General features: G+C 45.6%; 1 protein-coding gene across 1 annotated transcript in view; it reads left to right on the forward strand.

The window, feature by feature from the left end:
- The window catches only part of LOC141259356 (uncharacterized), a 751,467-nt gene that overhangs the window by 600,755 nt on the left and 133,518 nt on the right, over positions 1 to 17,194 (forward strand). The window contains exon 56 of the mRNA XM_073675220.1: positions 14,188 to 14,307. Within this exon, the coding sequence (XP_073531321.1) occupies positions 14,188 to 14,307 (120 nt within the window). The remainder of the gene's footprint in view (positions 1 to 14,187; positions 14,308 to 17,194) is intronic.

The following is a 17,194-nucleotide window of genomic DNA, read 5'->3' on the forward strand; positions in this document are numbered from 1 at the left end:
AATTTGCAACCTGATGGAGTTCAGTATAGATGGACTAATAGAACAAGTCCCACACACTGCTAGAAGGCCAAATATTTTTTCAGAGCTAGATGCAGAAAAATATTATATTCAATTTGCCACCTGATGGAGGTCAGTATAGATGGACTATTAGAACAAGTCCCACACACTGCTAGAAGGCTAAATATTTTTTCAGAGCTAGATGCAGGAAAAAATTATATTCAATTTGCAACCTGATGGAGGTCAGTATAGATGGACTAATAGAACAAGTCCCACACACAGCTAGAAGCCCAAATATTTTTTCAGAGGTAGATGCAGAAAAAAATTATATTCAAATTGCAACCTGATGGAGGTCAGTATAGATGGACTAATAGAACAAGTGCCACACACTGCTAGAAGCCCAAATATTTTTTCAGAGCTAGATGCAGAAAAATATTATATTCAATTTGCAACCTGATGGAGGTCAGTATAGATGGACTAATAGAACAAGTCCCACACACTGCTAGAAGGCCAAATATTTTTTCAGAGCTAGATGCAGAAAAAAATTATATTCAATTTGCAACCTGATGGAGGTCAGTATAGATGGACTAATAGAACAAGTCCCACACACAGCTAGAAGGCCAAATATTTTTTCAGAGGTAGATGCAGAAAAAAATTATATTCAATTTACAACCTTATGGAGGTCAGTATAGATGGACTAATAGAATGATGCTATGCCCAAAAGGTTTTACTTCACTAGGTGCAGTAAAAAAATTGGTATTCTCTACACAGGTGGTGTAGCTTGCAACACAGATAGGCTACTCCACTGACTAACACACTCTGCAATAGGCCAAAAAGGATTAGCTTTGCTAGATTTAGCCAAATGCTGTGAAAAAAACTTGCACAGCTCTGGCACAGACCTGCCTGGCAAAAACTGATAGGAACTGATCTAACTTAGTCCTGAAAAGGACTGCAATTACAATTAGTCTTTACTCCCAACCTATCTATTTAAGAGCACAGACCTGCCTGATAAAAGTCATAGGAAATGCTGTAACCTAGTCCTTAAAAGGACTGCAATCACAACTATTCCCTACTCCCAAGCTATCTGTAGATTTGTGCGAAAATTGGCTTGAAATTAACAAGGTATAGTGCACACAGCAACAGCGGTGCCGTCTAACACGCAGCTGCAGCAGTGAGAAAATGGTGGCGACGGGGAAAATGACTGGGTCTTATAGGGCAAGGACATGTGACATACACTGCCAATGACACATGCCCTTGCTTGTGTGAAAAAAAGCACTTCGCTCCATGTGTGCGCTGCTGATAGGCTGACAGATTGCACCTCCCCACTGTAAATGCGGGAAAGAGAAAAAAAAATGGAGATCTTCATTATTGCTGCAGAGATCCATCCCCTGCCCCTCCCCCCGTCCCGCTGTACACTCAAACTGCGTATTAACATTAATTTTCATCATTACTGAGAAAAAATCCAGTTATGATTTTGGTGCACGAACAGTTATCGAACATAACCTCGAACAGCCAAATTTTTTTCAAATCGTTCGCGTTCGCCGAACGGCTCGAACACCGCCCAAAACAGCTCGAATTTGAGATTGGCGAACAGTTCAAGTCGAACACCGCTCATCTCTAGTAACCGACACTCCATCCTCTCCGTATCAATTAGGATGCCCAAAAAGTTAACAAGGTGCAAGGTCCCTCTGTTTTTTTTTTTTTTTGTTTGTTTGTTTGTTTTTTATTTTAATTTCCTGCCAAAGGTATACCAAAATGCTCCGCTACCCACACCATAGTTCCTAACAAAGTCCTACACAACAACGATTGCGGAGGGCCTATAAACAAAAAGTCATCCAAATAATGAATGACCGACTGAACTGATGCCAGGTCCCTCACCACCCATTCCAAAAAGGTACTAAACGTTTCAAACAGGGAACACGTAATTGCGCAGCCCATATGCAAACACCTGTCCACGTAGTATTCCCCTTTCCAAAAACAACCTAACAATGGGATGCTATCCGGATGTACTGGCAGCAATCTAAAAGCCGATTCGATATCAGTTTTAGCTAGCAACGATCCTGGCCCATATCTCCCTACCCATCCCACCGCCACATCAAATGGTGAATACTCCACCGAACATAATTCCTGAGCAATGCCATCATTCACCGAAAAAAAAACGCTTAGGGTATGACAAATGCTGAATCAAACGAAACTTATTAGCCTCTTTTTGGCCACGACCCCCAACGGCGAAATAATCACCCTGCTGCTAGGTAAATCCTGAAACGGACCAGCCATCCTGCCCAATTCCACCTCCTTTGCCAGTTTCAAGCTAACCACTTCCGGATGAAGGGAAGCCGACATCAAATTTTTAAGAGAAAAGGGGACCTCATGATCAGGAGGAGGAATTCTAAAAACCTTCCAAAAAAAAAAACCATCTGAAATGACCTTAGCCTTCAACTGATCTGGATACCTACTTAGAAAGGGGGCCATCTCGTGAACCCTCACCGGAGTCACCCCCTTGACCGGTACCCATTGGCATTTTTCCATTACCCTTCTTAAAGCATTTAGATGCTCCGTGTGAAATACCGTTGCAATGGGAGCACACATTTTTAAATTTGCAGGAGTTCCCATACTTACACTGGCCATCATTAAATTGCCAGCAAGATCCCGCTTCCTTCTTAGTGCTTTTTGCACCCTGACTACTTCCCCCGTGTCCTGCCGATTAGTTCCCACTACTGCTGCTCCCGTGAAAAGACTGCCCATACCTCACCGGAGCCACAACTTTCAGCTACAACCCGATGTCCTTTGATCCCATCTAATCTCCGGGTGGACTGCCTTCCTCTGCCGATATTGCTCGTCGTATCCTAACCATGTCTGGCCCCCGTAAGTACGATGAGCCTCCCCTATAGCATCCAGGTAGCAAAATAAACCTGAGCAATTATCCGGAGCTTTTTCCCCAATGACACTAGCCATTATTGCAAAAGCTTGCAACCAATTAACAAACGTCTGAGGAATGAACCTCCACCTACGCTTTTCTTCCTCCATTTTTTTTTTTTTGCTGTCGTCCTTTTCTCCCTTGTCCAAATTAAAATTTTCAAGAGAAAGTAAGGAAAAAAATTTCTACAAATTCATCCTGCCCAATTTTTTCTTTAACTTTTTTTTTTTTTTTTAAATGTGCCCAGCTGCCCCTCAAAGCACACGTATACCTCCCCTTTCGCCCTATCATCCCGTTTTACGGCATCCGCTTTATCCTTTTCTGTCTGTACAGAAACCGATACGCCCGAAAGTCCCCCTCAGTACACACCGCCGCCCTTGCCGATTCACTCCCCACCTGCGACGCCAGAGGTCGACCGGGTAACCAAGCGCCCATTGGAGATAACCCTGCCTCACTGGCTGCACCAGTGTCTAAACTAGCCATAATTTTTGTCATGTTTGCCAAATTATCCCTGAGCCCCACGACATCTAACCATGCCTCCCCCTAACATTTACACCACAGGGCCCTGCCAACTGCCTATCCCCTACCCCATCTGCTACCGACCCCGTGGGTGACAAAACATACATAGACGCATACTCACTGAGCTGCGCAGGTGCTGTGTCCCCGCCAGCCGTACGTCCTGAGTCCTGCTGATTCCTTGGGTCGTCCTGATCCTCTCCGTATTCCGATCCGCCCTCTCGCTGTTGCTCAAGGCCCGCGCCCCTGGCCCCCTCGTCACCAGGGGGGACCTGAGCACGTGCCGATGCCCCCACAGCTCGTCCTCTGCACGTTTCTGCACCGATCCTTCCTGCCGTCCGTGATCCAGCTCGACCTCTGGACCCGGGCCCCCCAGCCCAGTCCGTGCTGATCTGTGAGGGGGCTGCCAGGCAGCTCCATGCTGCTGCCCGCCGCTCTGCTACCGTGACTCCGGTGACTGGGGCCAGGCAACAGGTCTACAAACTGCTGCTGCCTGCCCGAAAAAACGCCATACTGTCCTCCACTGTCGATTTGACTGGCAGGCACCCCGACTGGTACATCGCCAGGTGTGCCTGCCGCGCTGCTGCTCCTCCTGGCCCTTTTTTTTTTATAACGGCCGTCCGCCGCCATGAACCGCTGCTGGCCCTGGTTGCGTGGGCCAGCGTCATCGCTGCCCCACGATTTCCTGTCCGGCCCGGTCACGTGCACAGGAAGTGACGCGGGCCGAACTTCCGGCGAAGCCACGCCTCCGGACTGGTGACGCGGCTCTAGTGCGGGCCTTGATTCCGGCGCGGCCCGGGCTCTATTACTGCGGCGCGTGCCGCCGGAGCAGGCCGCACTTCCGGTGGGGCCCTCGGTCCAGACCCTGCTAGCGATCCGCTGACGGAAGCGCCCCCAAGCCGGCTGGGCGGATTCCTGCAGCGGCGGGCGCAGCGGCAGGGGGGTTCCGCCGCCGGGCTCACCTGGCTCAGGGTCCCATGAGGGGCTCCGCAGCCTGCGTCTGCGGCACGTGGGAGTCTCTGGCAAAAGCCTCTTGGGGGGCCGCGTTCTCCTTGCCCTCCTTCCTGACCCCGTCGCCGATTCCTCGGATGAGCCATGCAGCAACCCTTAAAGCTGTGCCTCCAGCCACCCTCCACGCCTGGATCGAGCCGCATCCCACAGTCTGCTAAACAGAGATTCCACGGTCTCCATTACGCCCGGTCAGTGTCCAGAACAATGGGTGAGCGGATATTAAAAATTTTTTTTTGTTTTCTTTTTGTGAACTTTCTCCTGTAACTTCCCTGCCGGACTGACTAATTTCCCGCACTTTTTCTTGATATACTCACCCTCCCACCACCAACTGCCCGCCCCTCAGCTCTAATACCCAATCCTGATCCTTTATCTCAAAAATTCCACCCTCGTGGCCCATCCCGGTCATGTGGGGCTTCCATCCAGCTTCCCTTGCTTCCAGCCCCTTTCTTTATAGAGGTGTCTAAGTTAAGTTTGCCCATAGACAGCAAAAAAGCAGAGGTAATGAAATTATGTACAGTATATGCACACTCCATTGCAGCACTGTGCCCTGATGCTCCCTGCTAATATACAGTTTATATTGTCTGCAGATATCTCACTCCATATACTGTTCCTCACTTTACATTAGCAGTCAATCAATGGCCATAGGTGGGAAAACTTGCAAAATCGGCATAGTATTAAATACTTATTTTCCCCACTGTTTATATGTATATATGCAGACCAAAAGTTTGGACACACCTCATTTAAAGTTTTTTCTGTATTTTCACGACTATGAAAATTGTACTGTACATTCACACTAAAGGCCTCAAAACTATGAATTAACACATGTGGAATTATATACTTAACAAAAAAGTGTGAAACAACTGAAAATATGTCTTATATTCTAGGTTCTTCAAAGTAGCCACCTTTTGCTTTGATGACTGCTTTGCACACTCTTGGCATTCTCTTGATAAGCTTCAAGGGGTAGTCACCGGAAATGGTTTTCACTTCACAGGTGTGCCCTGTCAGGTTTAATAAGTGGGATTTCTTGCCTTATAAATGGGGTTGGGACCATCAGTTGTGTTGTGCCGAAGTCAGGTGGATACATAGCTGATAGTCCTACTGAATAGACTGTTAGAATTTGTATTATGGCAAGAAAAAAGCAACTAAGTAAAGAAAAACGAGTGGCCATCATTACTTTAAGAAATGAAGGTCAGTCTGTCTGAAAAATTGGGCAAACTTTGAAAGTGTCCCCAAGTGCAGTTGCAAAAACCATCAAGCGCTACAAAGAAACTGGCTCACATGAGGACCGCCTCAGGCAAGGAAGACCAAGAGTCTCCTCTGCTTCTGAGGATAAGTTTATCCGAGTCACCAGCCTCAGAAATCACAGGTTAACAGCAGCTCAGATTAGAGACCAGGTCAATGCCACACAGAGTTCTAGCAGCAGACACATCTCTTCAACAACTGTTAAAGACTTTGTGCAGCAGGCCTTCATGGTAAAATAGCTGCTAGGAAACCACTGCTATGGACAGGCAACAAGCAGAAGAGACTTGTTTGGGCTAAAGAACACTAGGAATGGACATTAGACCAGTGGAAATCTGTGCTTTGGTCTGATGAGTCCAAATTTGAGATGTTTGGTTGCAACCATCGTGTGTTTGTGCGATGCAGAAAAGGTGAACGGATGGACTCTACATGCCTGGTTCCCACCATGAAGCATGGAGGAGGAGGTGTGATGGTGTGGGGGTGCTCTACTGGTGACACTGTTGGGGATTTATTCAAAATTGAAGACATACTGAACCAGCATGTCTACCACAGCATCTTGCAGCGGCATGCTATTCCATCCAGTTTGCGTTTAGTTGGACCATCATTTATTTTTCAACAGGACAATGACCCCAAACACACCTCCAGGCTGTGTAAGGGCTATTTGACCAAGAATGAGAGTGATGGGGTGCTAAGCCAGATGACCTGGCCTCCACAGTCACCAGACTTGAACCCAATCGAGATGGTTTGGGGTGAGCTGGACCGCAGAGTGAAGGCAAAAGGGCCAACAAGTGCTAAGCATCTCTGGGAACTCCTTCAAGGTTGTTGGAAGACCATTTCCGGTGACTACCTCTTGAAGCTCATCAAGAGAATGCCAAGAGTGTGCAAAGCAGTCATCAAAGCAAAAGGTGGCTACTTTGAAGAACCTAGATTATAAGACATATTTTCAGTCGTTTCAAACTTTTTTGTTAAGTATATAATTCCACATGTGTTAATTCATAATTTTGATGCCTTCAGTGTGAATGTACAATTTTCATAGTCATGAAAATACAGAAAAATCTCTAAATGAGAAGGTGTGTCCAAAGTTTTGGTCTGTACTGTGTGTGTGTATGTATATATATATATATTGTATTGTAAGGCAGCGCTAGTCATCATACTGGGGGATACTCGCTGCACCGGGTCAATTAAAGCACACCAGCCACGTTTTTCAGTTTTCACACTTCAGCAGTTTATTGCACTTCATAACTGCTTATCACACAGTCCATCTTAGTGGCTCACCGGCATATTACACACATAACCTTCGGGAGCCTTTCCAGCGACAGACACGTCCACTTGGCTCCAGTTACAGCCCTCAGCTAGGCAACAACATAAATGTCCATATAACGCAGTGTTTTTACCTTTGGCAGGTTTTAGCTGCTTCAGGTTTATTCTGCCACCGCTGTGGCCTTTATGGCTTCCCAGATGGGGGTCTCCAGCCCTCGTACCATCCAAGGCTACTGGTATGTTTACACAGCCAACATCCAGCCTCTGCCTTTCAGGCTTCACCAGGCATCTCTAGGCCTCACTAGGCCTCACACTCTAGCGGTGTCCCACACGGGAACAGGCCTCACGCCTTACACACCCTGTCTCAAGACTACCAGGGTTTATATATCCTGTAGTACACACACACACAGAACCTGTGCTGATGTCACAGTCATGTGACGAGACATTCTGTGTGCACAGGACCTGTGCTATGTCACAGTCATGTGATCAGCCACCTGACAGGGAGGTCCATGGTCAGCCAAAACACATCCTGGACCATTACCGTAATGCCGCAGGTCGCTGCATTACATATCCCCCCCTCTGTTCAAACTTGTGGGGTTGAACACATAATATACGCAATCACATTAAACCCCCCCCCCCAGTTCACACAGAGACCATGTACTTGACAATTGCGTTACTCAGCCCCTGGAACCTTAGTCATCGACATTAGCCCATTCCTTAGAGACCTACCATCCGTCATTGTCACCGACTTCGTCAAGTCACATTTCTGGGTCACAACCTTGTCAGACCTCCCCCGCTCCCAGCGGTCAATACAGCAGTGTGACTCACATGCCCTGGTATCTAAGGTCCGGTTCGACTCCGTAGTGTCCCGTACTCTATCGGGTCGTTAGTATGGGCCTCTCAAACCTGAGTTACTGGAGGTCTCACTACCTCTAAACTCATGCCCACTACTCTCAGGACATCTTGAAAGGTCCCTAACTTGAGCTGTAGCTGTTCTGTTATTTAGGGGACCCTTTCTCTGTCTGGTCTCACAATTTCTAGACGGCTGCCACTTTCTGCCGCTCAGGCGATTCTGTCTTTCCACTCGCAGTCTAGCGAGATTCAACTGTTCTACCTCTTGCAGGTAGGCCACTCGGTACTCCATCAGCATGAGTATATATGCAAGACTTTCTTCCGTTCCTACAGCGGAGAATGACACCATGCCGTCTTCATCTGGTATCACACCAGACTTCTTTACCATCATCTGCATGGCTCAGCCATTTCTCCCAATGAGATTTCTCAACAGAACATTAGGCACCCGGATGACCTCTTCCCGCAGACTGTGAGCTTTTCTCATAAGCTCCAGTTGTCTAACGGCTTGTTCCGTCTTCAACCGGAGAAACCGCTTCATGCGAATACATCGCCAGTGTATGTCACTTAGGATTGCCACCCTCTTCACTGTGACTTCAGTCGTGGACAGGACCACCAGTTGTTTAGCTTCTGAGGTCGAGTACACCTTACAGGCTCCCACGGCCTTCTTAAACTCTTCATGCACGGCATCACTGGTGCATTCTTCTCTCAAATCCTCGGGTACATCTATGAGGCACTTGTACCGAGAGGTTTCTGTCTCACCAGTGGTTTCCAGACGATCAACCGGCTCAGGTTTCAGGGACAACTGACTTTCAGCTTTTTCACCCTGTATACTTCCCCTGAGCTGCCTCACCGCTATAAACTCCAGAATTCTCCTCAGGTCCACCTTCACATGGTATAAAGGACTAAGCGCAACTTGATTGCCCCTTTCCTTCTCCAAGGAGGCCTCGTTCACTGAGTGATACTTTGCCAGGCGACTTTTGAGCTTGCAAACTTCTTCCTCTAGCTCAGTGACTCGCCTCTCAGCAGCCCATCTCTGAAGCTCTTCCTGCTTCAGCTGCTCCTTTAACAGTAGAGTTCTCTCAGACCTCTCTGACTCCAATGCGCCCACTCGACTCTCAACAGCCAGTCTCTTAAGCTTCTCTTGCTTCAAATGGGCTTGAAGCGACTCCTTGAGCTCCTTGAACTCGGCTCCTACATCCACCGAATCATCCGAGCTCGCATTATTCGGGGAGGTATTTGCTTCATACCTCCCATCTCCAGGGGCCAACTCCTGGCTCTGGTCTAGGGCTCCTCCGATAGACTCCTCCATCTTTTTCCGCTCAGCTTTCATCTTGCTGATTCTTTCCTTAAGGCACGTTTCTGCCCTCTGGAGCTTATCACAGAATGTCTGCCGCTCCTTCACCTGAGCTTCCAGACCTAGGGTCTTTCTGCGGAGATCACCATTTTCATCACGGGTGTCCTGCAGAGTGGTCTCAACCACTTGGCGCATGTGGTCGGCATCCGCCTTATCATCCTCTAGTTTTTCCTTAACTTTGAGGAGATCCTCATAGTCTCTCTTAATTTGTTGCAGTTCCCCACTGAGTTCACCATACTCCTTTTTGGTTTAGCGACGGTCCTCCTTAACTTCCTGGAACATTTCCTTACATTGGTTAACTTCCTCGCTACTTTCTTCCAGTTCTCGCTGCAAGTTCCTTACAACCTGGTTTATTTTCTGCCGTTCAGACTCCAGACTCCGCTGGTCTGAGGACCCGTTCTCCATGTTTTTCCTTAGTTGCTGCACGTCACTCTGAAACTGCTGCCTGTTAGGCTCCAGCTCTTGGTCATAACTGGCCGCCTCCTCTTTCAGGGCTGTTGGTTCCTGATCCTTCTGTCCCAGTAGATCATCCTGCTTGTAACGAATCTGCAGAACTGCATCCAACTCTTCATAGTTGTCTGAAACTTTACCGGAGGTTGCTACTGGCAACGTCACCTCCTCTTCTACTTCAAAAGGAGGATCCACACTCGGAATAAAGGCACCCAGTACTACATTTTCTTTATTTTCACTTTCAGCAAAGACTACAGGAGCAACCTTTTTGTGGCCCTTGCGCCGTCGATGACGAGAGGGGGACTTTCTCTCCTCGTCAAGCTCCTCCTGACTGAACTCTCCTTCTACTTTCATAGTGTCACCGTCAGTTACGGGGTCTGTGTCACTCCCCATGGTTTTGTGGACTAACAGGTCACCTCCCACTTTGACGTCAACCCCTTCTACTGGAGCTACCCCTTTATCAACGGTCAAATTGACGTTTTTAGGCTGCACCAACCCACAACCAGTAACAAATTTTGGTTTTCTATACTCCACGCTCTTGTGAAAATCCGCCCCTTTTTTAGACTCCGCCCCCCTTTGAACAACCACACTGGTAGGGGAATTTTTACCAAAAAAAATCAGCAATAGTCTTAGGACCCAGTTCACAACATCTCTTACCACCTCCCTGGGCACTCTGGAACAATACTGGCGCTCCAGGAGAGCTCACAGAATGGTCCGCTACCGCCTTTCTGTAAAGGGCCAACAGTTCCTGCCCTTCTTGCGCCACGACCTGTTGTCGTTTCTCAAATGACTGCAGCTGCGATTTTAACAGGCACTTTAATTGCTCAATAGCTTCAGTCTCATTTGCTGCTCCCTTCACAGCCATCTTTATCTGCTCCTGCATTTCTTCAGGACACTCCATTTTTCTGCAGCCGGTCATCTAACCCCTTCACCTTTCCGTCTGGAGATACTGCACCATTCATGGCCATCGCGGTACACTATTCACACTAGACCCTTCACACCGCTCTCCCAGGAAAATTTTCATGGCCCCGCCGAGCCACAGCAAACCAGGTTTTGAGTGCGAGGACAATTTTCGTAACCCCGCTGAGTTACAGCAAACCAGGCTTGAGTGCGAGGACAATTTTCGTAACCCCGCCGAGTTACAGCAAGATGCTTTAATCTTCGTGACCCCGCCGAGTCACAGCAAGATGCTTGTGTCCACACACGCCGTCCTATGCCGTTGCCCCTAGCAACCGGGCTGCGGTTGCCCTTAGCAACCGGGCTGCGGTTGCCCCTAGCTACTGGGCTGAGGTTGCTCGCATTCTCCAACCACATGTAAGGCAGTGCTAGTCATCATACTGGGGGATACTCGCTGCACCGGGTCAATTAAAGCACACCAGCCACGTTTTTCAGTTTTCACACTTCAGCAGTATATTGCACTTCATAACTGCTTATCACACAGTCCATCTTAGTGGCTCACTGGCATATTACACACATAACTTTCAGGAGCCTTTCCAGCGACAGACACGTTCACTTGGCTCCAGTTACAGCCCTCAGCTAGGCAACAACATAAATGTCCATATAACGCAGTGTTTTTACCTTTAGCTGCTTCAGCTTTATTCTGCCACCGCTGTGGCCTTTACGGCTTCCCAGATGGGGGTCTCCAGCCATCCAAGGCTACTTGTATGTTTACACAGCCAACATCCAGCCTCTGCCTTTCAGGCTTCACCAGGCCTCTCTAGGCCTCACTAGGCCTCACACTCTAGCGGTGTCCCACATGAGAACAGGCCTCATGCCTTACACATCCTGTCTCAAGACTACCAGGGTTTATATATCCTGTAGTACACACACACAGGACCTGTGCTGATGTCACAGTCATGTGATCAGACATTCTATGTGCACAGGACCTGTGCTATGTCACAGTCATGTGACCAGTCACCTGAGGGGGAGGTCCATGGTCAGCCAAAACACATCCTGGACCATTACCGTAATGCCGCAGGTAACTGCATTACAATATATATATATATATATATATATATATATATATATATATATATATATATATACAGTACAGACCAAAAGTTTGGACACACCTTCTCATTTAAAGATTTTTCTGTGTTTTCATGACTATAAAAATTGTACATTCACACTGAAGGCATCAAAACTATGAATTAACACATGTGGAATTAAATACTTAACAAAAAAGTGTGAAACAACTGAAAATTTGTCTTATATTCTAGGTTCTTCAAAGTAGCCACCTTTTGCTTTGATGACTGCTTTGCACACTCTTGGCATTCTCTTGATGATCTTCAAGAGGTAGTCACCGGAAATGGTTTTCACTTCACAGGTGTACCCTGTCAGGTTTAATAAGTGGGATTTCTTGCCTTATAAATGGGGTTGGGACCATCAGTTGTGTTGTGCAGAAGTCTGGTGGAAGCACAGCTTATAGTGCTACTGAATAGACTGTTAGAATTTGTATTATTCGTGTAAAAAAGATTCCGGCACACCAAATAATATTTGTATTATGGCAAGAAAAAAGCAGCTAAGTAAAGAAAAACGAGTGGCCATCATTACTTTAAGAAATGAAGGTCAGTCAGTGCGAAAAATTGGGACAACTTTGAAAGTATCCCCAAGTGCAATTGCAAAAACCATCAAGCGCTACAAAGAAACTGGCTCACATGAGGACCGCCCCAGGAAAGGAAGACCAAGAGTCTCCTCTGCTTCTGAGGATACGTTTATCTGAGTCACCAGCCTCAGAAATCGCAGGTTAACAGCAGCTCAGATTAGAGACCAGGTCAATGCCACACAGAGTTCGAGCAGCAGACACATCTCTACAACAACTGTTAAGAGGAGACTTTGTGCAGCAGGCCTTCATGGTAAAATAGCTGCTAGTAAACCACTGCTAAGGACAGGCAACAAGCAGAAGAGACTTGTTTGGGCTAAAGAACACAAGGAATGGACATTAGACCAGTGGAAATCTGTGCTTTGGTCTGATGTGTCCAAATTTGAGATCTTTGGTTCCAACCACTGTGTCTTTGTGCGACGCAGAAAAGGTGAACGGATGGACTCTTCCCACCGTGAAGCATGGAGGAGGAGGTGTGATGGTGTGGGGGTGCTTTGCTGGTGACACTGTTGGGGATTTATTCAAAATTGAAGGCATACTGAACCAGCATGGCTACCACAGCATCTTGCAGCGGCATGCTATTCCATCCGGTTTGCGTTTAGTTGAACCATCATTTATTTTTCAACAGGACAATGACCCCAAACACACCTCCAGGCTGTGTAAGGGCTATTTGACCAAGTAGGAGAGTGATGGGGTGCTACGCCAGATGACCTGGCCTCCACGGTCACCAGACCTGAACCCAATCGAGATGGTTTGGGGTGAGCTGGACCGCAGAGTGAAGGCAAAAGGGCCAACAAGTGCTAAGCATCTCTGGGAACTCCTTCAAGATTGTTGGAAGACCATTTCCGGTGACTACCTCTTGAAGCTCAGCAAGAGAATGCCAAGAGCGTGCAAAGTAGTCATCAAAGCAAAAGGTGGCTACTCTGAAGAACCTAGAATATAAGACATATTTTCAGTTGTTTCACACTTTTTTGTTAAGTATATAATTCGACATGTGTTAATTCATAGTTTTGATGCCTTCAGTGTGAATGTACAATTTTCAAAGTCATGAAAATACAGAAAAATCTTAAAATGAGAAGGTGTGTCCAAACTTTTGGTCTGTACTGTATATATATACATACATATACACATACACATATATATCATTGAATTTTTATGGCATTATCGTTGCTCATTGGCAGGTTTATTCTTTACTTAGACAGCTCCATTAAAGGGAACCTGTCATGTCCTTTGTAGTATCTAAACTGTCCCCAGCGCGGCTGGCCAGGACATACTGCGCAAGCGTGGTATAGTGACGTCAGCGCAAACCGGGAGCAGAATTCAAATGGCGTGGGCGGTGCAAACCCTGACTAAATGCGATGAATCACACCCCTATGACTGAACGAGCAGGTATGATATAAGTATATAAAGTGTTTTTTACACATGATATTAGTGCCAATTTTAATGAAAATAGTGTGTTAGTGATGCAATTTGCATCAATAACAACGCAATGGGGGCAATTTAGATACTATGAAGGACATGACAGGTTCCCTTTAATGCTTTATGTACATATATAAATTGTTGTATCTATTACTGAACAGACAGAACCTTCTTTACTGTTATTAACCTGAATTCTGATCTATATTGATGGGCTCAGAAATTTTTATAATAAAGAATATACAATATACATTATATCTACTATAAGGAATTGGTCAACATAAAAAGTAGGTTTCCACAGACAGACATTATATCAGAGAATTCATTGCCAATACCTCTGTCAAGTATTGGCGACAGAGGAGGAGAGCAGCAGCATTTAAAAGTGTTGATCGGCGTGGTAGCGAGAAAAGGTTAGTATGTCTTACTGACCTTGTCAGGAATGTTATTAGAAGGTCTGGCAATTAGACGTTTCTTTTAATAGCTGATGTGTAGATATGTAGAATATGTGTAGATTATTAAGTTTTCATTTATGTTATATCCTCTACTAACTGTAAGACATTTTATATTAATTAGGAGATGGAATCAAATGTGATGATATTAATGAATGTCTGACCAATAATATCTGCTCATCTGATGCCACCTGCACTAACACAATAGGAAGTTTCTCCTGTACATGTAAGAATGGATTCACAGGTGAGTTGTATGTTGCCAGTTAGAGCCATTAATTGTTGTATAAACATTTATTTAACAGTATTAAATAGTATTGTCAATGACATAGTTCAATACAATAGGAAAACGCCCAAAATATATAAACAATATAGAATAGTTTTTTAATTGAACTCATTCACAGACACATGCGCTTGTATTGTATGTGAATGCTGTTTCGTAAGTCAAGGGCATATGTTCATAGTCTGACACTTTAGCATATATGGGGCAAAAGAGGCATGAAGCCTAGATACACGTGTCGTACTCCACTTCTTACATGCTGCAGTATTGTAGACAGGTAAGGCTATGGTCCTATTAAAAATAGTTCTTCAATAAATAAGAAATTACAATTAAATGAAAATTTTAGTGAAAGAAACTGCAGGTCAGTAATATCACTTCAATAGCACTTCATACAAGACCGCTAATTATGTCCAATGATTGTGGATGCACTAGTCCTGACTTGCATAATAATAATTTATAGGTTTCTGTGATACTTTTTCATTTTTCCTCTAATGTTAGAGATGTAACATTGTTTACTCCAACACACAACTCTTTAACTATACATATAAATATCTAAATGTAGAAAGCTAAACACTTCAATGGATTTTCTCACCCTGTTAAATGGGTGCTTTTAAAACCAAGAAAATTTGCAAGTTATCTCTTGTTAAAAATCCTCTCCCTTCTCTCAAGACTGGAGGGATTTTTTATTCCATAATTTACTGCTCATTGCCTAGTCTACGTGCCACCTCTGCAGTGTACCAGAGATGGCTGATTTCGTATGCAAAGAACGCACTCTTGCAAGCTTTTTTACTTTAGAGCTTGAAATTGCTGCTCTGTAGCTGGCCGGATCACTGTATCTGGCCAGCTTCAGTGCTCCTCAGAGACTGCAGAGGCAAAGCTAACTCTGATAGTAGCATGGTAGAGCACATAGCTCAATCCAGCATCCTTACTGTGATGTTGATCCAAACTGTCAATCCTCAGGAGCGCAATGAATCCCCAAAATCAATAAGCAAAGAGGCAGGGGAACACTGCACTACTAAATGAAAAAGACAAAATAACCCTTTAAGGTTATGTGCCCACGATGCAGAAATGAAGCAGAAAATTTCTGCAGCATTTCTGCATCTCCCTGGCAGAAAAAACGCATGCAGATTGTGCATGCGTTTTTCCTGCAGAATACATGCGGATTCACATGCATATCCACATGCGTTAACGCATGTGTTTCCGCATGCGGACTGACAAGCACTTTCCAGGCGATTGCATCACTTGGAAAGTGCTTGACAACTAGGTCACACTGTATAAATCCATGCAAACGGCATGGATTTATACAGTGTGACCGTAAAAATAAAAAAAATAAAGCTATACTCACCCCCGATGCCCCGGCGTGTGCTGCAGCGCTCGTCCTGGCTTCTTCCAGGTTGCCGGGCTATCGCGAGACAGCCTGCGGTCACATGACCGCGACGTCATCTCAGGTCCTGGAAGGAGAAGCACTGCCGGCAAGCAGAGAGAAGCCGTCGGACAGGTGAATATAAACTTTATTTTTTATTTTATTCTTTTTTTTACAGGTACAATGGTACCCAGGTCTGGATGAGAGTCTTCTCTCCTCCAGAACTGGGTACCATCCGCACATTGAGACGCATGATATCCGCTTGTACAAATGTACAGATGTGGATATTATGCGTCTCAATGCAAGTCAATGGCGGCGCTTCCGCTGCGCTTCCGCAAAATTAATGAACATGCTGCGGATTTATGAGCGCTGCAGAAACGCTGCGGAAAAATCCGCAGCATGTGCATTGACATTGCAGAATGCCACTGGGGACCATGGGGTGCGGATTACCATGCGTTTTTGATGCGTTTCCGCTGAGGAAATTCCGCAGCGGAAACGCATGAAAAACGCATCGTGTGCACGCAGCTTAACACAGTAAATACCATTGAACAATGTCAATTCAAGTCTCAAGTTACAGCTTCTCGCATTTAGATATCTGTATGTCATGTGAGGAAATTCTACATCTGTATATCCTCAGTAGAGATGAGCGTTGTTCTACTCGAACTGTTCGCCAATCTCAAATTTGAGCTGTTTTGGGCGGTGTTCGAGCCGTTCGGCGAACACGAACAATTTGAGAAAATTCGGCTGTTCGAGGTTATGTTCAATAACTGTTCGTGCACCAAAATCACAACTGGATTTTTTCTCAGTAATGATGAAAATTAATGTTAATACGCAGTTTGAGTGTACAGCGGGGTGGGGGGAGGGGCAGGGGATGGATCTCTGCAGGAACAATGAAGATCTCCATTTTTTTTTCTCTTTCCCGCATTTACAGTGGGGAGGTGCAATCTGTCAGCCTATCAGCAGCGCACACACGGAGCGAAGTGCTTTTTTTCACACAAGCAAGGGCATGTGTCATTGGCAGTGTACAGTCATATGAAAAAGTTTGGGCACCCCTATTAATCTTAAGCTTAATGTTTTATAAAAATTGGTGTTTTTGCAACAGCTATTTCAGTTTGATATATGTAATAACTGTTGGACACAGTAATGTTTCTGCCTTGAAATGAGGTTTATTGTACTAACAGAAAATGTGCAATCTGTATTCAAACAAAATTTGACAGGTGCATAAGTATGGGCACCTCACCAGAAAAGTGACATTAATATTTAGTAGATCCTCCTTTTGCAAAAATAACAGCCTCTAGTCGCTTCCTGTAGCTTTTAATGAGTTCCTGGATCCTGGATGAAGGTATTTTTGACCATTCCTCTTTACAAAACAATTCCAGTTCAGTTAAGTTTGATGGTCGCCGAGCATGGACAGCCCTCTTCAAATGATCCCACAGATGTTCAATGATATTCAGGTCTGGGGACTGGGATGGCCATTCCAGAACATTGTAA

Source organism: Phyllobates terribilis, unplaced genomic scaffold, assembly GCF_046119375.1.
Source record: "Phyllobates terribilis strain yellow unplaced genomic scaffold, ASM4611937v1 Scaffold_3__8_contigs__length_932513732, whole genome shotgun sequence".
NCBI lineage: Eukaryota > Metazoa > Chordata > Amphibia > Anura > Dendrobatidae > Phyllobates > Phyllobates terribilis.